At 37.1% G+C, this 17,648-nt stretch overlaps 1 protein-coding gene and 1 long non-coding RNA gene across 2 annotated transcripts in view; one reads left to right on the top strand and one right to left on the bottom strand.

Moving 5' to 3' along the window:
- Positions 1-4,281, bottom strand: part of LOC118764278 — an 11,582-nt gene extending 7,301 nt beyond the window's left edge. The window contains exon 1 of the long non-coding RNA XR_005000077.1: positions 4,237-4,281. This is a non-coding gene — a long non-coding RNA (uncharacterized LOC118764278). The remainder of the gene's footprint in view (positions 1-4,236) is intronic.
- Positions 1-17,072, top strand: part of LOC115214538 — an 88,054-nt gene extending 70,982 nt beyond the window's left edge. Inside the window, exon 3 of the mRNA XM_029783748.2 lies at positions 16,512-17,072. Within this exon, the coding sequence (XP_029639608.1) occupies positions 16,512-17,044 (533 nt within the window). The 3' untranslated portion in view covers positions 17,045-17,072. The remainder of the gene's footprint in view (positions 1-16,511) is intronic.
- Positions 17,073-17,648: the final 576 nt, after the last annotated feature.

Raw genomic sequence — 17,648 nt, 5'->3', positions numbered from 1 at the left:
AGCACCAACAGCAGAAGAAGTGGAAGAATTTTGGAAAGAAAAGTGGTTGGCGAAGGAACAACCTCAGAAAACGTCTATCAAAACAACGAACACAGAACCTGAAGAAATCTGGACCCCTGTAAGAACTGAAGAGGTCTACCAGGCACTGTAAAAACTAAACAATTGGAAGCCACCCGGGCACGACAAGATCGCCAACTTCAGGTCAAAATACGTAAAACGAATACATAAAAAGTTGGCTGAAAAATTTAAAGAAATGCTAGCAGAGCCAGAGACAATGCCTGCATGGCTCACGGAAGGGAAAACTATCTTAAATCCCAAATCCACTGAAACGGGGAACCCACAAAATTACAGACCGATAACTTATCTCGCTACAATTTACAAAGCCTTTATTGTAATAATATCGCAGAGAATGAGCAAGCATCTGGAAGAAAACACTCTGCTTCCAGATTGAGCATTTCTTGATACAGCAAAGGATCCTACGGCTGTAAAGGTCAGCTACTGATTAATAAAGTCGTGACTGAAGACAACCGCAGAAAAAAGAAGGGTCTAAGTATGACCTGGATCGATTACCGAAAAGCTTTTGACAGTATTCCCCATACATGGATCCTAGAAACACTAGCTATGAACAAAGTAGCACCAATAATCATAAAATATATGAAACAGTCCATGAATAAATGGCAGACAGTGTTACAGTTCCAGACAAAACAGGGATTCATAAAAACCAATGCCATCCCCATTAGAAGAGGAATATTCGAGAGAGACACACTCTCTCCACTCTTTTTCTACTTTACACTGACACCTTTATTTGACATGCTAATCAGGACTGGATCTGGATACAACTGTTGCGGCAAAACAATCAACCACCTCTTATATATCGATGATCTAAAACAGTACGCTATAAATGATAAACTGCTATAAACATTACTATAGACAGTACATAGATTTACCAAAGAAATACATATGAAATTTGGCTTAGGAAATTGTGTCAAAACAATCTTTGAAAGTGGAATGCTAGTTAAGGGTAGCAACATTACACTAGATAAAGCAAATAAAATAAGAGAATTAGACCAAAGCCAGACACAGAAATACTTAGAAATCAATAAACTAGAAACGATACAACACACACACATGAAAGCGAAGATAAGAAAAAATACTATAGTGGAGTTAGATTAATACTAAACACAACGCTCAATGCGGAAAACAAGATAATAGGTAACAACACTCTAGCCGTCCCAGTTATAAGTTACAGCTACAATATTCTTAACTGGACTCTAAATGAACTAATCAAAATAGACAGGAAAACAAGAAAAAATAACAACAGGATTTAGGATGCACCACCCAAAATCTGACATAGAAATGTTATGTATACAACGTATCGAAAGTAGTAGAGGCCTTATACTGCTAGAAAACTATTACAAAATATCTACCATAGGACTACAGAAATACCTACTTCAGATGCAAGGAAAACTAGTACAAATAGCCACAAAACACGAACAAAAAAAAAACTGCTTTCAGTCTTTAAGGAAGCTGAGAAATACAAAAAAAGAAGTCATAATACCTAACAACTATGAAGAAAAAGAAGAAACAACAAAAGCTGTAAAACAACTGAAATGCAAACTAAAACTGAAACAGCAACGGATCATGATAAAACCACGGTAAGGAAAGCCTCTTCCAGGCAAATAAATAGACAAAGCAAAATCCCAACTCAGGATTCAAAGCAGAAACTGAAGGATTTTTAATTGAAGCACAAGACCAAAGACTTCCCACCAGAAATTACTAAAAACGTGTAATGAAAAGAAATGTAAGTAATTGCAAAATATGTGGAGAAGAAAAAACAATAAATTATATTGTCTCCGGCTGTTCAGTCCTGCCTAAGAAGGAATATATTCACTGACACGACAGAGTTGGAACCTATATACACTGGAAGCTATGTCAACACTATGGAATAGCAACAGAACAAAGATGGTAGAGGGACATGCCGGAAAAGGGCACAGAAATGAGAAAGCAACCAGGCTCTGATATATGCCAATACACGCATATAGAGAAATTATGGCCAATATGCCGGATATAGCTATCAGAGATCACCAAGAAAAGAAATGCTTTCTAATCGATGTGTCAATACCAACAGATGACAATGTTTCTTTAAAAGAAACGGAAAAACTTTCAAAATACAAAAACCAGGAAATAGAGGTAACTGGAATATGGAGTCTAAAGACAGAAACAATTCCTATCGTAGTAGTCGCATTAGGTGTGATAAAAAAATATTCAGACAAAGACTTAACAAAAACACCAAGACTAACAAATATATATAACATACAGAAAATTGCACTACTAGGCACCGCACACATCCTTCGTAAAGCACTTTCAATACAGTAAAAATAAGAGCATTACAATAAACCACAGCACATACCCAAGGCACACAGAGCTGTGCTCGGTGATGCAATGAAAGCACGTGATAAAAACTAAGACTACTGAATAATAATAATAATAATAATGATGATGATGATGATGATGATGATGATGATGATGATGATGATGATGATGATGATGACGATGACGACGATGATGATGACGACGACAACGATGATGATGATGATGATGATTGAATCACCTGCTTCAATCTGTTATGGAAGTTACTCACATTAATTTTTCATATACAATTATTTCATTCAAATCAAAGAAGTGCAAGTAACACTTAACAGGCACCAGAGACTATCTGATCATTGCCAAAATGGTAACGCAGAACTACAGGCGACAACAGACGCATTTGTGCATGGAATGGGTCGACTTTAGAAAGACTTACGGTAATATATCCTTTCTCGGAGTGTGGAATCATCTAGACATAGCTAGAAACTGCATTAACATCCTCTGAGGTAGTACGATGTCGTTGAAAACGAACTTGACGGTAGACATGAAATCATTAGCTTCTGCAGCCGTTAAAAGAGGTGATTCATTCTTCTTGTTATTTGTTATCACGCTAACATTCATCAAGAAAATTCACCAAGGACTACAAACTTCCAACAATTGCACCTTTTCTAAATCTTGTATTCTTCATAGAAGACCTGAAGATATTTGCAAAGTCTGAAAAAGAAATCAATTCACTTGTTAATATAGTAAAAGTGTGTTGTAGGGATATTGAAATAAAGTTTAGCGTACTCGGGTACAGGACGAATAAGCGCAGAACGTTTTTTGTCGCTCTGCGCGCCTCTCGGACAATCTTGCTGGTAGCACTTCCATGCTTGTCGAGTTTATCTCCAAACGGTACAGCCACGATCCATGTGAAATAACCAGGTCAAATGATAATAGTTTCTAATTTAGGCACAGGGCCAGTATTTTTCAGTACGGAGATAGGTCGACAACATTGTCCTCAATACTTGATTGGCACTTTATATTATGAAATCGAACAAATGGTTCAGTTGATTTCAGTGGGATTTGAAGTCAAAACGCAAGGAGTCATAACAGAATTCCAGCAGACATTTTGTCCATCGACTTAATAACATCCATTCATCGATCCATCCATACACACACACATGCACACACAAATACAAGCATACATACATACATACATACATACATACATACATACATACATACATACATACATACAAACATACATACATACATACATACATACATAAATACATACATACATATGTAAACACATAAAAGTATGCTTGGGGTTTCAGAAAACGAAATCAACCAGTTAACACGCACAAATACAATCTGTAAGCGGAATAGTAAAAATATGCAAGACTTTTCTCAAGTTCAAAATGTGAATATGTTTTTGTTATGTACGTTCCAACGATGTAGCTTTGCATCTTTGTGAGAAACTTGCTCCTTCTCAACAGGAAGGTTTCAGATAATTAAAAATAGAAAAACAAGCATATTATATATATATATGTGTGTGTGTCTGTGTCTGTGTGTGTGTCTGTGTCTGTGTCTGTGTGTGTGTTTGGGTGTGTTTGTGTACAAACACATGCATATCCATGTGCATACATACATATAAACACCCATATAAATGTAGATATGTACGTATATATGTTTGTGTCTACGTACGTGTGAATGTACATGTATGTGTGTGTGTGTGTGTGTGTGTATCTAATATGATATGTATATGCAGTTGTATAATGAAAAGAGAAAATATAAGAAAATATAATTGAAACCGACAGACGGATAAAAATTAACTAGTCATAAACTACAATTTTAAATTGGCAATTAATACGAAATATAGTATACATATGTACAGATATGTGTGTGTGTGTGTGTGTGTGTGTGTGTGTGGTGTGTAACTAAGCCTAAAAAATTAGAGGAAATTAAATAGTCTCATAAATCACGGCAATAAATTGACGCTATTTGCAGAACAATCAAGTATGTATGTACGTACGTACGTATGTTTGTATGTATGTATTTATGTATGTATGAATGTATGTATGTATGTATGTATGTATGTATGTATGTATGTATGCATGCATGTATGTATGTATGTATGTATCTATCTATCTATCCATCCGTCTGTCTATCTATCTATCTATCTATCTATCTATCTATCTATCTATCTATCTATCTATCTATCTATCTATCTTTCTATATATAAATATATATATATATATATATATATATATATATATATATATATATTATATATATATATTAGATAGATAGATAGATAGATAGATAGATAGATAGATAGATAGATAGATAGATAGATAGTTATAGATATATACACAGACATAACAGAATTAAACCGACACCCTTATAATCATTAAAATTTATACAAAATCTGAAATTATACATTTAAATCATTAATTATTATAATGTGAATATCTAGTATTTAGCAGACATGCCCTTTGCATTTTTCAATGCAAGGATCCTTTAAGGCATGCTACTGATCAGATGACGAATATTCTCTTGGGAAATTTCTTACCAAGTTTCATGCAGTAATCTCAAAAGATCTGGCTTTGAGGAAGCATTTTTATCCTTTTTACGTAAGTGTCCTGTCCATTATGCCCCATAGGTGTTCAATATCTGGTGTTCATATCTTGGCCGTGGAAGTTTTTTCATGCCGTTCTTTTCCAACCAATCTTGGGTCTTCTTAGCTGTGTGAGAAGGAGCCCTATCTTCCCTAAATAAAAAGTCCTCTTTAATCATTTTAACCATTGGAGGAGTCTGGAAGAAGCCCTTTCTGAAATATGGACACATATTTATCTGAGTTTATGCTTCCGTCACACCCCACCAGCTCTGGTTTTCCATTGCTCCCCAGACCATCACAATATAGCCGACTTGTTTTATCGTTGGCAGCAGTCTTTTCATGTCAAATTCTTGATCACAGAGTCTCCAGACCAACACTCGATCTCTGTCAGAAAATACAGCAAATCTGGACTCATCAGAGAATATGATAGTGTCCCAAAATGCTTGCGGCCACTCCATCATCTCATTGGCCCAATCCGTTTTCCACTTGATATTGGATGGTTCAAGAAATGGTTTCTTTCTTGCTGCTCTGCTATAGTAGCCAAGTTTGTGGAGATACCTGACAGCTCTTCTGAGACTGACATTAACTTTTTATGCTATATCAGAGGTCTTTCAATGAGAATTATCATCCACACTTCACTTAAAAAAGCAAAGGGCCCTGTCAAATAGCTCTGGTCGATCTGGACAAGGTAATGTGAACTCCTTCCCCTCTCTGGTGAATTGCACAACCACCTTATTAACTGTAGAAAGCGGGACCCAAAGGTTTGCTGCGATTTTACGCTCCACCTTCCGATTGACCCACAATATGACCTGTTTCAAATTTCGGCAGTTCCAAGGTTTCTTTTGTCCGTGGCATGATTAAACTGTCACATACAGAACCCGAAACATAAAAATGTCAATTAAAAAAAATGTAAACATTTTCAAGTGAAAATAAGCATAAAACAATGCTTTATGGGGTATCTATTTCTGTCGTCTGTGTGTGTGTATGTGTGTGTGTGTGTGTGTGTCTGTGTGTGTCTGTGTGTGTCTGTGTGTGTGTGTGTGTGTGTGTGTGTGCGTGTGTGTGTCTCTGTGTTTGTGTGTGTCTAAACGTCAGACCACTGAGCCGGAATTTGAGAGGTACAGGGTCCGATTCACTGTAGACACTTGCTGGCTTCTTTCCCCTGTCTTCTAAAGGATTTTTACGCGATTTTCTAAGTTGTCTTCTTAGCCATCCTGCGTTCGAGAATTCCTCTATCTTCGGCGCTTATACGTTTGTTTACAAAATGTTCTCCTCACCCTCAACTGTTTCACGAGCGCCGGGGAAACGTACCAATAGGTGTCTGGGGTCGCGATAGGAACGAGAATGGGCCCCAATTTCGCCAAACTCTTTGTTGGCTACATTGAGGCCCAAGTATTCTCCCAATTCTCCGGGCCGACCCCAGAACTATACGGTCGCTACATAGACGACTGCATAGGCGCCACCTCCCTTTCCCGCGAACAACTCTTCCACTTCATCTCTTTCCTCTCTAACTTCCACCCCTCTTTACAATTCACTTCCACCATCTCCAATACTTCTGTTAACTTTCTTGATATCTCTCTCAGCATCGACCACCCCTCCCACTCTCTCACCACCTCCGCCTTCTTCAAACCCACGGATTCCCACCTGTATCTCAACTTCTCCTCCTCCCATCCCTTCCACACCAAACGGGCCATCCCCTACTCCCAGTTCCTCCGCCTCCGACGCTTGTGCAGCCGCGACCAGGATTTTGGGACCCAGTCTCAATACCTGCCATCGAGGATACCCACCTACCCTAGGTAGGCATCGAGGATACCCACTTACCCTGGTCTTCAACGCCCTCGCCCGCGCTCGTCGCATCGACCGCACCACCGCCCTTTCTCCTTCCTGTCACCCACCCCCAACCGCACCCCGTTTCCCCTCCTTTTCCACCCCTCTACTCTACCCCTTCGTCGGAAGATACTACGTGCCTTCCGTCGTCTCCAGCTCGATCCCACAACCCGCTCCATTTTCCCCAACCCACCCCATTTTCCCCAACCCACCCCTGTCCTCCTTCAAACGAACCCGGAATCTACGCGACCTCCTGGTCCGTAGCACCCTCTCTTCTTCCCCTTCAACCCCACACGGATCCTTCCCGTGCTCCAGATCCCGCTGCAACACCTGCCCCTTCATCACCAACACCACTGCTGTCACCGGTTCCAACCAGCGAACTGTACGTATCAGACATTCTTTTACGTGTACTTCGTCTGGTCTCATATGCTACATTAAATGCAACCTCTGCGGAATGCTGTATATAGGACAGACGGGACGCCGGTTGTCAGACCGATTCGCCGAACATCTAAGGGATGTTCGTCTACGGTCCAATTCTCCCGTCGCACGTCACTTCCGCTCGGCCAGCCATTCCCCCGAGGACATCTCTGTGTTTGGTCTCGCCCCACACAACGGTCCTCCACAATCAAGGCTTCACTTGGAGCAACGTTTCATTTTCACTCTACAGACCAATACCCCACACGGACTCAACACAGCCGCCCCCTCTTAGTGGCTGCGCTCCACCTCTCCCCCACTAGCAACTTTTTTTTTTATATTTTGTCCTTATACAGTTACACACACACACATACTCACGTATCCACGAACACACCTACTTCCAACTCACCACACACATACAACCTACATGCACTTGTACGCACACATACTTCCACACCTATACACCCCCACCCCCACACACTCCTACGCGCACACATGCCCGTGCACACACACACACATGCCCGTGCACACACACACACATGCCCGTGCACACACACCAGCAAACAATACTCATACAGATACGCACACTCTTATAAACACCTAGCAGAGACACACACACACATACACGCGCATGTACATTACGCCCACACAACTCCAGAAAAAATCTCACACACACGCATACATTCACACACACACATACATACGTACACACACATACATACGTACACACACATACATACGTACATTCATACATACATACATACACACACACACACACATACACACACACATACACACATACACACACATACATACATACATACACACATACATACACACATACTTACATACACACATACACATACACACACGCACATACATACACACATACATACATACATAGATACATACATACATACACACATACATACATACATAGATACATACATACATACACACATACACACATACACGCATGTACACATACATACATACACATACATACACACACACATACATACATACATACATACATACATACATACATATACACACACACACACTTACACACATACACACATACATACATACACACACATACACACACACACATACACACACACACATACATAATACATACATACATACATACATACATACATACATACATACATACATACATGCATATGAGGTTGGCTGTATTGCAGGCGTGCGTCAATGTGTGTATGTGTGTGCCCGTGGATTCACATACACCCACACCAATTTTTTTTCCATCAATCTTTCAATTATAAAGTTTGTGCTTGCATACATATATATACACACATATAAATATATAAACACACATATAAACCATGCTTCAGTTTCTTTTCTCACTATTCCTGTTGAAAGCAACAGTACACATCTTGCGCACAATGCGTGTACGAAAAATTTTATTCTAAATAATGAATAGCCACAGAAGTAAATAATTAATAGCGACAGAATTAATACCAAAAGATAATAGTCATCCGCCACTTATAAGTGAATACTGTGATAATTACCATGAGAAAACGTCTCGTATGGACTTGTGATGCATACAAGCACTCGTGTTTATGATGCTTGCGGGAGATAATCGTTTGCAATCGCCGCCTGGACTACCTTCTTAGGCCTTGTCGATGGCAGTCACCCGAAGTTAGAAATAGCTGCGATTCCTCCAGCGTTTGAAATTGACAACGCAATGAAAGGCTGAAGTCTTGTGATTTGGCAATCCCAATGGAAATAGCGGTGCTCTCACCGGACAAACCAGCGTACCTTCTACATTAGGGTCTCTTTCCATTGCATCCTACCTCTCTTATCTATATTTCCGCGAGTTTCATGCGCGATTCAAATTATAACGAGGATATTGGCTGCCAACTGCCCGACAAGTTTACAGAGCACCTCACAGATATCTGACTTGACAAAAGCTCATCTGTGCTCGACATTTCCGCCCCATCGGTCACTCAACCCAACTCATCTCGGTCTTCAGTTAGACATCCACGACATATTTTTAATTTCTCGCTTCCAGAACTCTCTTTATTTCAATAAAGTTGCAAGATTTTAATTAAATTCTTACCTTCAATTTATCTAGCCTTAACTTCCACACTGGTATCCTTACAATCCGTTCAATAAATACACACCAGCGCCTTTTTACTCTCCTCCCTTCCTCTTTCATACGTCTCTTATCACACCCCTACTTCTCACTCCACATCTACTCCACGCAATCACACTCAACATGAACACACACTCACACTCTACATACTCAGGAACCTCCCTTCACAGACCAGTTCTGTTCTTACTTTACACACAGAGACACGCCTGTCACTTATACACACCTCCATTCACTGGCCATGTCTCGCACTTTGACACCCGCACAAACACACACACGCACATACACTCAAATTTACTCTTCGATATAAAAAGTAATTAGATTTCCCCGTTGATTCACTTACTTCTTTCCACTCTCTACTTACCACTGCCGACACACAAATACACGCATACATTATTCAGCTACTTCTTTTGTTGAAGCTGTCAAATAGAAAAAAAAAGCACAATTGTGTTTACCTTTTCTGGAGTCAACCGTTTTTTTATCACTCCAGCTCGCATGCTGTTTCGGCCTATAAACACTTTCGTTCGTAGTATATTTCACGTTTACGGCCGCGATTTTTCCTCCTATTATTTCTCCTGTTTTTCTACCCTTTCTTTTTGTACATGCGCGCATCTGTACACAAAAATAAACTTTTATGCCGGCTTTTCCAGTATAAGCACGCCCATTAACTCTGGGCAACAATCCTGCACTTCCGTTACACCATGATTTCTAATTATACACACACACACACACACACACACAAATATTGTACAAACTTCCAGCCTCCATATAACATCCTACAACAACGTCGTTACATTTATTTATACACGCGTATACACACACTCGCACAGCCTTACATACATGATTACACAAGACACACCAAACACGCGTAAGTTTTCACACTTACACATATCTACACACATATACACCGACCACAAAGCGTGCACATAAGCATTTCATTTTCTACCTGAGGAAAGGCAGACGGTCTGAAACAGTAAGCTACTCCATTCTCTTTTTAAGCGTTAAACTAACACCTTATCATCGTACTTTGTACTTTCCTTAATGTTTGATGTATTTTAAGTGTTTTTAAATTTGCAATATATATATATATATATATATATATATATATATATATATATATATATATAAAATGGAGTTAACGCAGGTGTAATCAAATATTTTTACTTTCGACACATGTTTCGAAAATTCCACTGATACTATTCAAAAGAATAAATGGTATAAACAATGTAATCTTCTCAGGAAAGTGAAAAAAACGAAACTCGTCAATAAGACATTTTAGCAAAAAATGATGGATTCGTATAGCGATAGACAGAACGCTATTAATATTGTTTAAAAAAACGTTATATGATATAACGTCATAAGTAGCTAACAGAAAGAGTAGGGATATTAATAGTGAATGTTAAATATAAAGGAAATTAAAGTCTAAACTATATATAATGATAGATACTATTTATATGCACTAAAAGTATGTTTTTGCCAATGCTTACATCTGTATGCTCGTTCTATAACCGTGTTTACTAGAGTATTTTTAGAAAAAATAATGAAAAATAGCTCAGAATTGCAGAGAAGACAGAGTTTCTTGCCTTTGTCATATGGTATCGAAATTGAGAGGATCAACCATTCCAAATGAAATTGCTCATTGTGGTCTTTTAAATCCCAAATCAGTTTGCTGAGACCGGTACTATTCCGTTTATTTCTATCCCTAAATGTTGAGTAATGGATAGAAATTCTTTTAGATAACTCTAACGATGTGCTTCCAATGTAAAATCGTACTTTATTACGAGTACTGATTATACACTGGTATATAGAATTTTTAATCTTAGAGTTACTTGACATAAACTTAATTCTATTGGAATTGACTTCAGATACAATAAACTGAGGAGAAGATTGCATTGTTTATACGATTTATTCTTTTGAATAGTATCAGTGGAATTTTCGAAACATGTATCGAAAGTAAAAATATTTTATTACACCTGCGTTAACTCCATTTTTTATTCATATTATTCAAAATATTCAACGTAAACACGAAGTTTCTACCTTTATAAACAAGAAGTTACAACACCTTTACTTGTGAGATTTTTGCTGCCCTGGTAACTATTTATTTATTTTTCCGTGTTAATTGTTAACAAGGTAAAAATACACTCATCTATTTATATATATATATATATATATACATATATATAGTAAATCTCAAAATAGAAGAACAACAAACACAAAAAACAACAACGAGAGGACGTCGTACATGTAAAGTATTAGCAGACGATTAGTGAAGGAAAGAAAGAAGGTTTAACGTTTCGAGCAACGCTCTTCTTCAGAAACAGAGGAAAGTCCAATAGAAAGAAAGGCGGAGGAAGAAAATCGCCAACGATTCACATGTGGCTACGTGTGTGTGAGGGCGCATGGCTGTGTGGTTAGGGTGTTGCACTCACGATCAAGTGATCATGATTTCAATTCCTAGACCGGGTGTTTAGCGCTTAGAAGGAAAAGGGACTTGCTTACTATTTCAGACGTCAGTCCTTCCTCAGGTAGAAAATGAAATGGTTATGTGCATGCTTTGTGCTTTGTGCGTTGTGTTCTTGAGTAAAACACTTCATCTCACGTTGTTCGGCGATCACTTCGACACCTGACACGTGGTACACTGTGCACCTGTTCAGACGTCAAAAATGCTAAAATGATTTTATAAAAACATTTCAGTACCGGTTTCAGTCATTGAGACTTTTTCAACTGTAAGTATGGAAAATAATAAAATTTTGGAAAAAGTAAATGCAAAGTGTTTTAAAAGAATATTTGCATAGTATTCAAATACAAGGGGCATTTTCCTTGTTTCTCTCTTGTTTACTCTTGTGGGCTCAAGGTCGTTGTGAATTCTGCACCAATAACAAAATTCCAAGTATCCAAGAATTCGGTCACTACTACCTTCTACAACAATTCAGTTTCAGGGCACTTCACCATTTAAGATCCTACTACTATCATATCACTCCGACATTCTTTTCTTCTTCTTCTTCTTCTTCTTCTTCTTCTTCTTCTTCTTCTTCTTCTTCTTCTTCTTCTTCTTCTTCTTCTTCTTCTTCTTCTTCTTCTTCTTCTCTGCCAAGAATTCACAACGACCTCGAACCTACAAGAGTAAACAAGAGAGACAGAGAAGGCAGAAATAAGGAAAATGCCTCTTGTATTTGAATACTATGCAAATATTCTTTTTAAAAACTTTGCATTTAATTTTTCCAAAATTTAATTATTTTCCATACTTACAGTTGAAAAAGACTCAATGACCGAAACCGGTACTGAAATGTTTTTTATAAAATTATTTTAGCATTTTCTTCCTTGAATTTTTCCGTATACATACATACTACATACATACACACACACACACACACACACACACAACACACACACACACACATATATATATATATATATATATATATTATATATATATATATAATGCACAGCACAAGATACATTAAGGAATTTAAGATGAGTTTAAGTTTGTAAAACCACACGCTGAGGATCTTTAAAGATGTGAATGCAAACCGTTACTCTCTTCGTAGAAAGGAAGATAAAGGAAACCGTATTTATGTCATACTGAATGTGCTTATGTGTGTCTATATGTGTGTATGCGTGCCTGTGAGTGTGTCAGTGTGAATATGAGAGAGAGAGAGAGAGAAAGAAAGAGAGAGAAAAAGAGAGAGAGAAATGATATCTTTTTAAGAGATGATGGATATATCTCGTTAGTTTTTCTCTAGTTCATATATTTCCTGTTTGAAAATATCAGGTGTACGGCTGTAAGCATACTGTTATCGAGTAAATCATTCATCGACAACCAGATATGGTTTCATCTTTTACCAAAAATAGTTAATATTTTACTTAACAGTTGATAAATATACAAAAGTGCAATAACGTATATTTAGATCCAGAAATTTACGTAATGCTGTGCATATATGTATGTATAAACTATCTGTCTGTCTGTCTGTCTGTCTATCTATCTATCTATCTATCTATCTATCTATCTATCTATCTATCTATCTATCTATCTATCTATCTATCTATCGAGAAGCATTGCCCGTTCGTGATAAGCTCTACAGGCACGGTTCGAGACACACCGGATCGACTTGCCTGTGATGAGGTCAGAGCGACGAAACCGTTCTGCACGCACTCGTGCAGTGTGCAACCATTTTGGACCTGTGGGCTTATGCCGAACGGCTGCTATCACGTGTGGGGCGAGTCCGCTTGTCGGCCGAGTCTATCGTGAAAATTGCTCCGCCACCTAACCTCAACCGGGAAGGCAGTGTTCAGCGTACATGTGGCCATGGTGAAAGAATGTGTGTGGTGGACTCGAGTGAAAGTTTAGAAACAAACACTTTCCTTTCTGGCCAATCGCTCATCAACTTTTTTCAAGTACCACTTGAAAAGGAAAGTGAGAATAGAGAGGCAAGTTTTGTCTCGTGAAAGTTTCAAGAAAAGATGGGTGAATGTAGCAAAAGATGATACGCGCGAATGACGAAACCACTTTGAGCATGATCTTGTAAATCGAAAAGAGAGAGAGAGAGCACTTTGCACTCATGTGCTTTTTCCCTCCGTGCCTGAGGCTACCGTGGCCTTTTCCGTAGGCTTTTCTTTCCACGGATAAACCTAATCTGTTTTTTTACATTTATGATATTTTCTGTGATACACGATCTCTTTTGATTGCTTTTTTACAGGATCCCTTTTGATCGAACATTTTTTTTTCGTTTCGAATAGAAAAGAGTAGCTCTACATTGTAATTTGTCCCCTCTGTGTTCGGCCCTGTGTGGATAATAAAGAAACTTATCTATCTATCTATCTATCTATCTATCTATCTATCTATCTATCTATCTATCTATCTATCTATCTATCTATCTATCTATCTATCTGTATGTCTATCTCATATGCATGCGTGTCTGTATGCATATACTTGTGATATATCAATATATTTATGTAAACATGCGTGAATAGCAAATTTTCTCCTGACAAAACATTACTTTCCTTCTGACAGTTTATTCAAGCTGTCTTTCATTCTATTCCCAATCATTAAACGTTTCTTTATTATTCCACAACTTGCTTTGATATCATATAAAATAATGTGGAATAATACTATATATAGAAAATAGGCAAGATATTTGATATGCTCGGCGGAACCGATGAAGGCAATGTCAAGCATGACTGCAAACCGATTTGCAGTAAATGAATGGATTAAATTAAGTTAAATTTATTTATATTCTTACAACTGGAACAATTACTGCAGGATTTTTTCAAATATTCTCCGCAGACAGCGTCTTTAGTTACACTCTCACACTCGCTTAGCCTTTACATATGTATATATATACTTATTTGCAAAACACACACACACACACACACACACACACACACACATGTATATATGCATATATATATGTGTATGTATGTATGTATGTATGTATGTATGTATGTATGTATGCATGCATGCATGCATGTATCTATGTATGTATATATATATATATACACATATATGCATATACATACATATATATATATGTATATATATATGTGTATATATATTATATATATAGATTATATATATATATATATATATTATATATATATATATATATATATATAATATATATATATATATATATATATATATATATATATATATATATATATATGTATGTATGTATGTATGTATGTATATGTACTTCGTTTTGGGATTTGGTTTGCAAGATTCTTTATGTGAGGTCGTGTGTTGAAACATATTCTGTTGTGTCTGGGGCGACTCGTTCTCTTTTAGTGCCTTATAATTTAACATTTTCCTTCTTTATATTTCTAAAGGAAAATGAGTGGAAATGTGTTAAATTATGAGTGTGTTAAATTATAAGGCGCTAAAAGAGAACGAATTAACTCCAATACTTCCTTTTTTGAAAGCCTGGTACATATTCTATCGCTGTTTTGCCGAACCGCTAAATTACGGGGACGAACCAAACTAACATCGGTTGTTATGCAGAAGCGGGGGACAAACACACACATATAGGCAGAAACTGAAAAGAATCCCGTCGTATATATATATATATATATATATAAGAGAACAAAGTGTACGTACGCCGCTTGCGTTCTTGTCCCATTTTGCATATATATATATGTGTGTGTGTGTATAAAATTAAATAATAAGGGTAGAAATTGATATTAATCAATTAAAACCAGTAACTTAGCATATTTAAAAAATCTGAAGATTAAAAATTGTGTTACATACAAAATTTAGAGGAATGACCACTAAAGTGGACATCCTTTATGCTAAACATAGACGTCAAATCGGCATTACCACGAAGAATGTTTTGGTTTTTTTGCTGAGATTTGTCTTGAGAACACATTCTTCGTGGTAATGGCGATTTGACTTCTATGTTTAGCATAAAGGATGTCCACTTTAGTGGTCATTCTTCTAAATTTTGTATGCATATTATATATATATATATATATATATAATATATATATATAATATATATATATATATATAGTTAAGAGTTTGGTGGGTCCGAGGCTATAGTAAAAGAAACCCAAGTTGCTACACAGTGGGACTGAACCCGGAACCATGTGGTTGCGAAGCAAGCTTCTTACCACCCAACCACACCTACCCCAATCTCACTTATCATCACATTATTTATCTCTGTCCAACTGTAGATGTTCTTGGTCACAGGGACAGGATAAAGGATGTAGATTTAAACATAAATCTCTAGTAAATCATGTTCACAACACAATTTCAACTTCATCAACATCCTACTACGATATTAGGGTTCTCAAGTTGCTATTAGCAGGACATTGTATTTGTGACTAAGAGACTTCTTCTCTCTCACTAATCGCGTTAATTACTGCAGAGTAATTTAATCCCTGGGTTAAGTAGTAGCTCAGTGTAAGATTCCTGCATTATTCGTTAGTTTATTTCTCTTCTTTGAAGTCTTTGGGAAAATAAATAGCAAATATACTCCCACTTCCCTCCCTGCAGGAACACAAGGTCTTTGGTCGTAATCTGGTCATCTAGTTGAAATTTTAGTACCATCAACGTTGTCCTTTAGCTGAAGTATGTACATTACACAGTGTTGCCCCTTCTTTTATGGAAAATGCAGGCTCATAAATCTGAGACGAAAATTGTACTCTAAATTCTTATAATAATTTTCAAATTCCTTTTTGCAGATAATGCTGACCGTCCAAATGTGTGTTGCTATCTGGGGCGAGTAGCTGGTGAACGTGGTTTCCACTGCCATTCCGATGTCTATAAAGCCAGATACGACAAACGAAACCAGAATAGAATTCAATGGCTGAGAAAACATTTCACAGGCAGCAGCAATGGTGGCAGCTCTCAACTGAAATTCATTCGCAGGAAATTTGATGTGCGTGGTAACCGCCATTTGGCCAGATCAAGCAAGGTATCTCCTCTTTATAGAATCTACAAAGACCACAAGAATGACGACGATGATGACGATGGTAGTAGCACGAACTATAAAGGAAACGACTTACAAAAGAAGAAAGTATGGGAGGAAAAGAATGCAATCAAATCGTTGATGTTTAATTTTCAAAGTTGCGTCTCTCGAAGACCCCAAGATTTTCATCGATGCTGCTATACAGCCAGCTATCGGAAACAACAAATGTACCGTTTTCACCGGCACAAACACTTCAGTCACGGTTACAATTCTGTAAACGGGCACGTGATAAACTATTTTTATTAAAAGATCCTATACAGTTTACATATATATATATATATATATATATATATATATATATTATATATATATATATATATATATATATATAATATATATATAATATATTATATATATATATATATATTATATATATATATATATATATATATTATATATATATATATATATATATGTATGTATATGTATATATATGCGTGTGTGTGTGTATGTGTGTGTGCGTGTGTGCGTGCGTGCGTGCGTATATGTATGTATTGCGACAAAGATTATGTACACGAAATACATTAACAAATAAAACGAAATGAAGAAAATGAAGTTAATAACAATATAGTGCCAATGAAATCACTATAAACACACGCGTGCGCATGCACACACACACACATACATATATACATACACACATACACACCAATACCTGTAATTTATCGAATGCACCATGCTCATAAATCTTTGTCTCCATTTTTTTTTAACGATGTATGTTTATATGTATATATATATATGCATGTATATGTGATAGTGAGTGTGCGCACGCGTATGTGGACAGGTACATATGTTGTAATGTGTCATGATACAAGTGTGCTGAAGTTGTTTTGTAATCAAGGCCAGTAAT

This window comes from Octopus sinensis, linkage group LG7 (genome assembly GCF_006345805.1).
Source record: "Octopus sinensis linkage group LG7, ASM634580v1, whole genome shotgun sequence".
NCBI lineage: Eukaryota > Metazoa > Mollusca > Cephalopoda > Octopoda > Octopodidae > Octopus > Octopus sinensis.
This window is presented reverse-complemented; position numbering and strand designations above follow the sequence as displayed.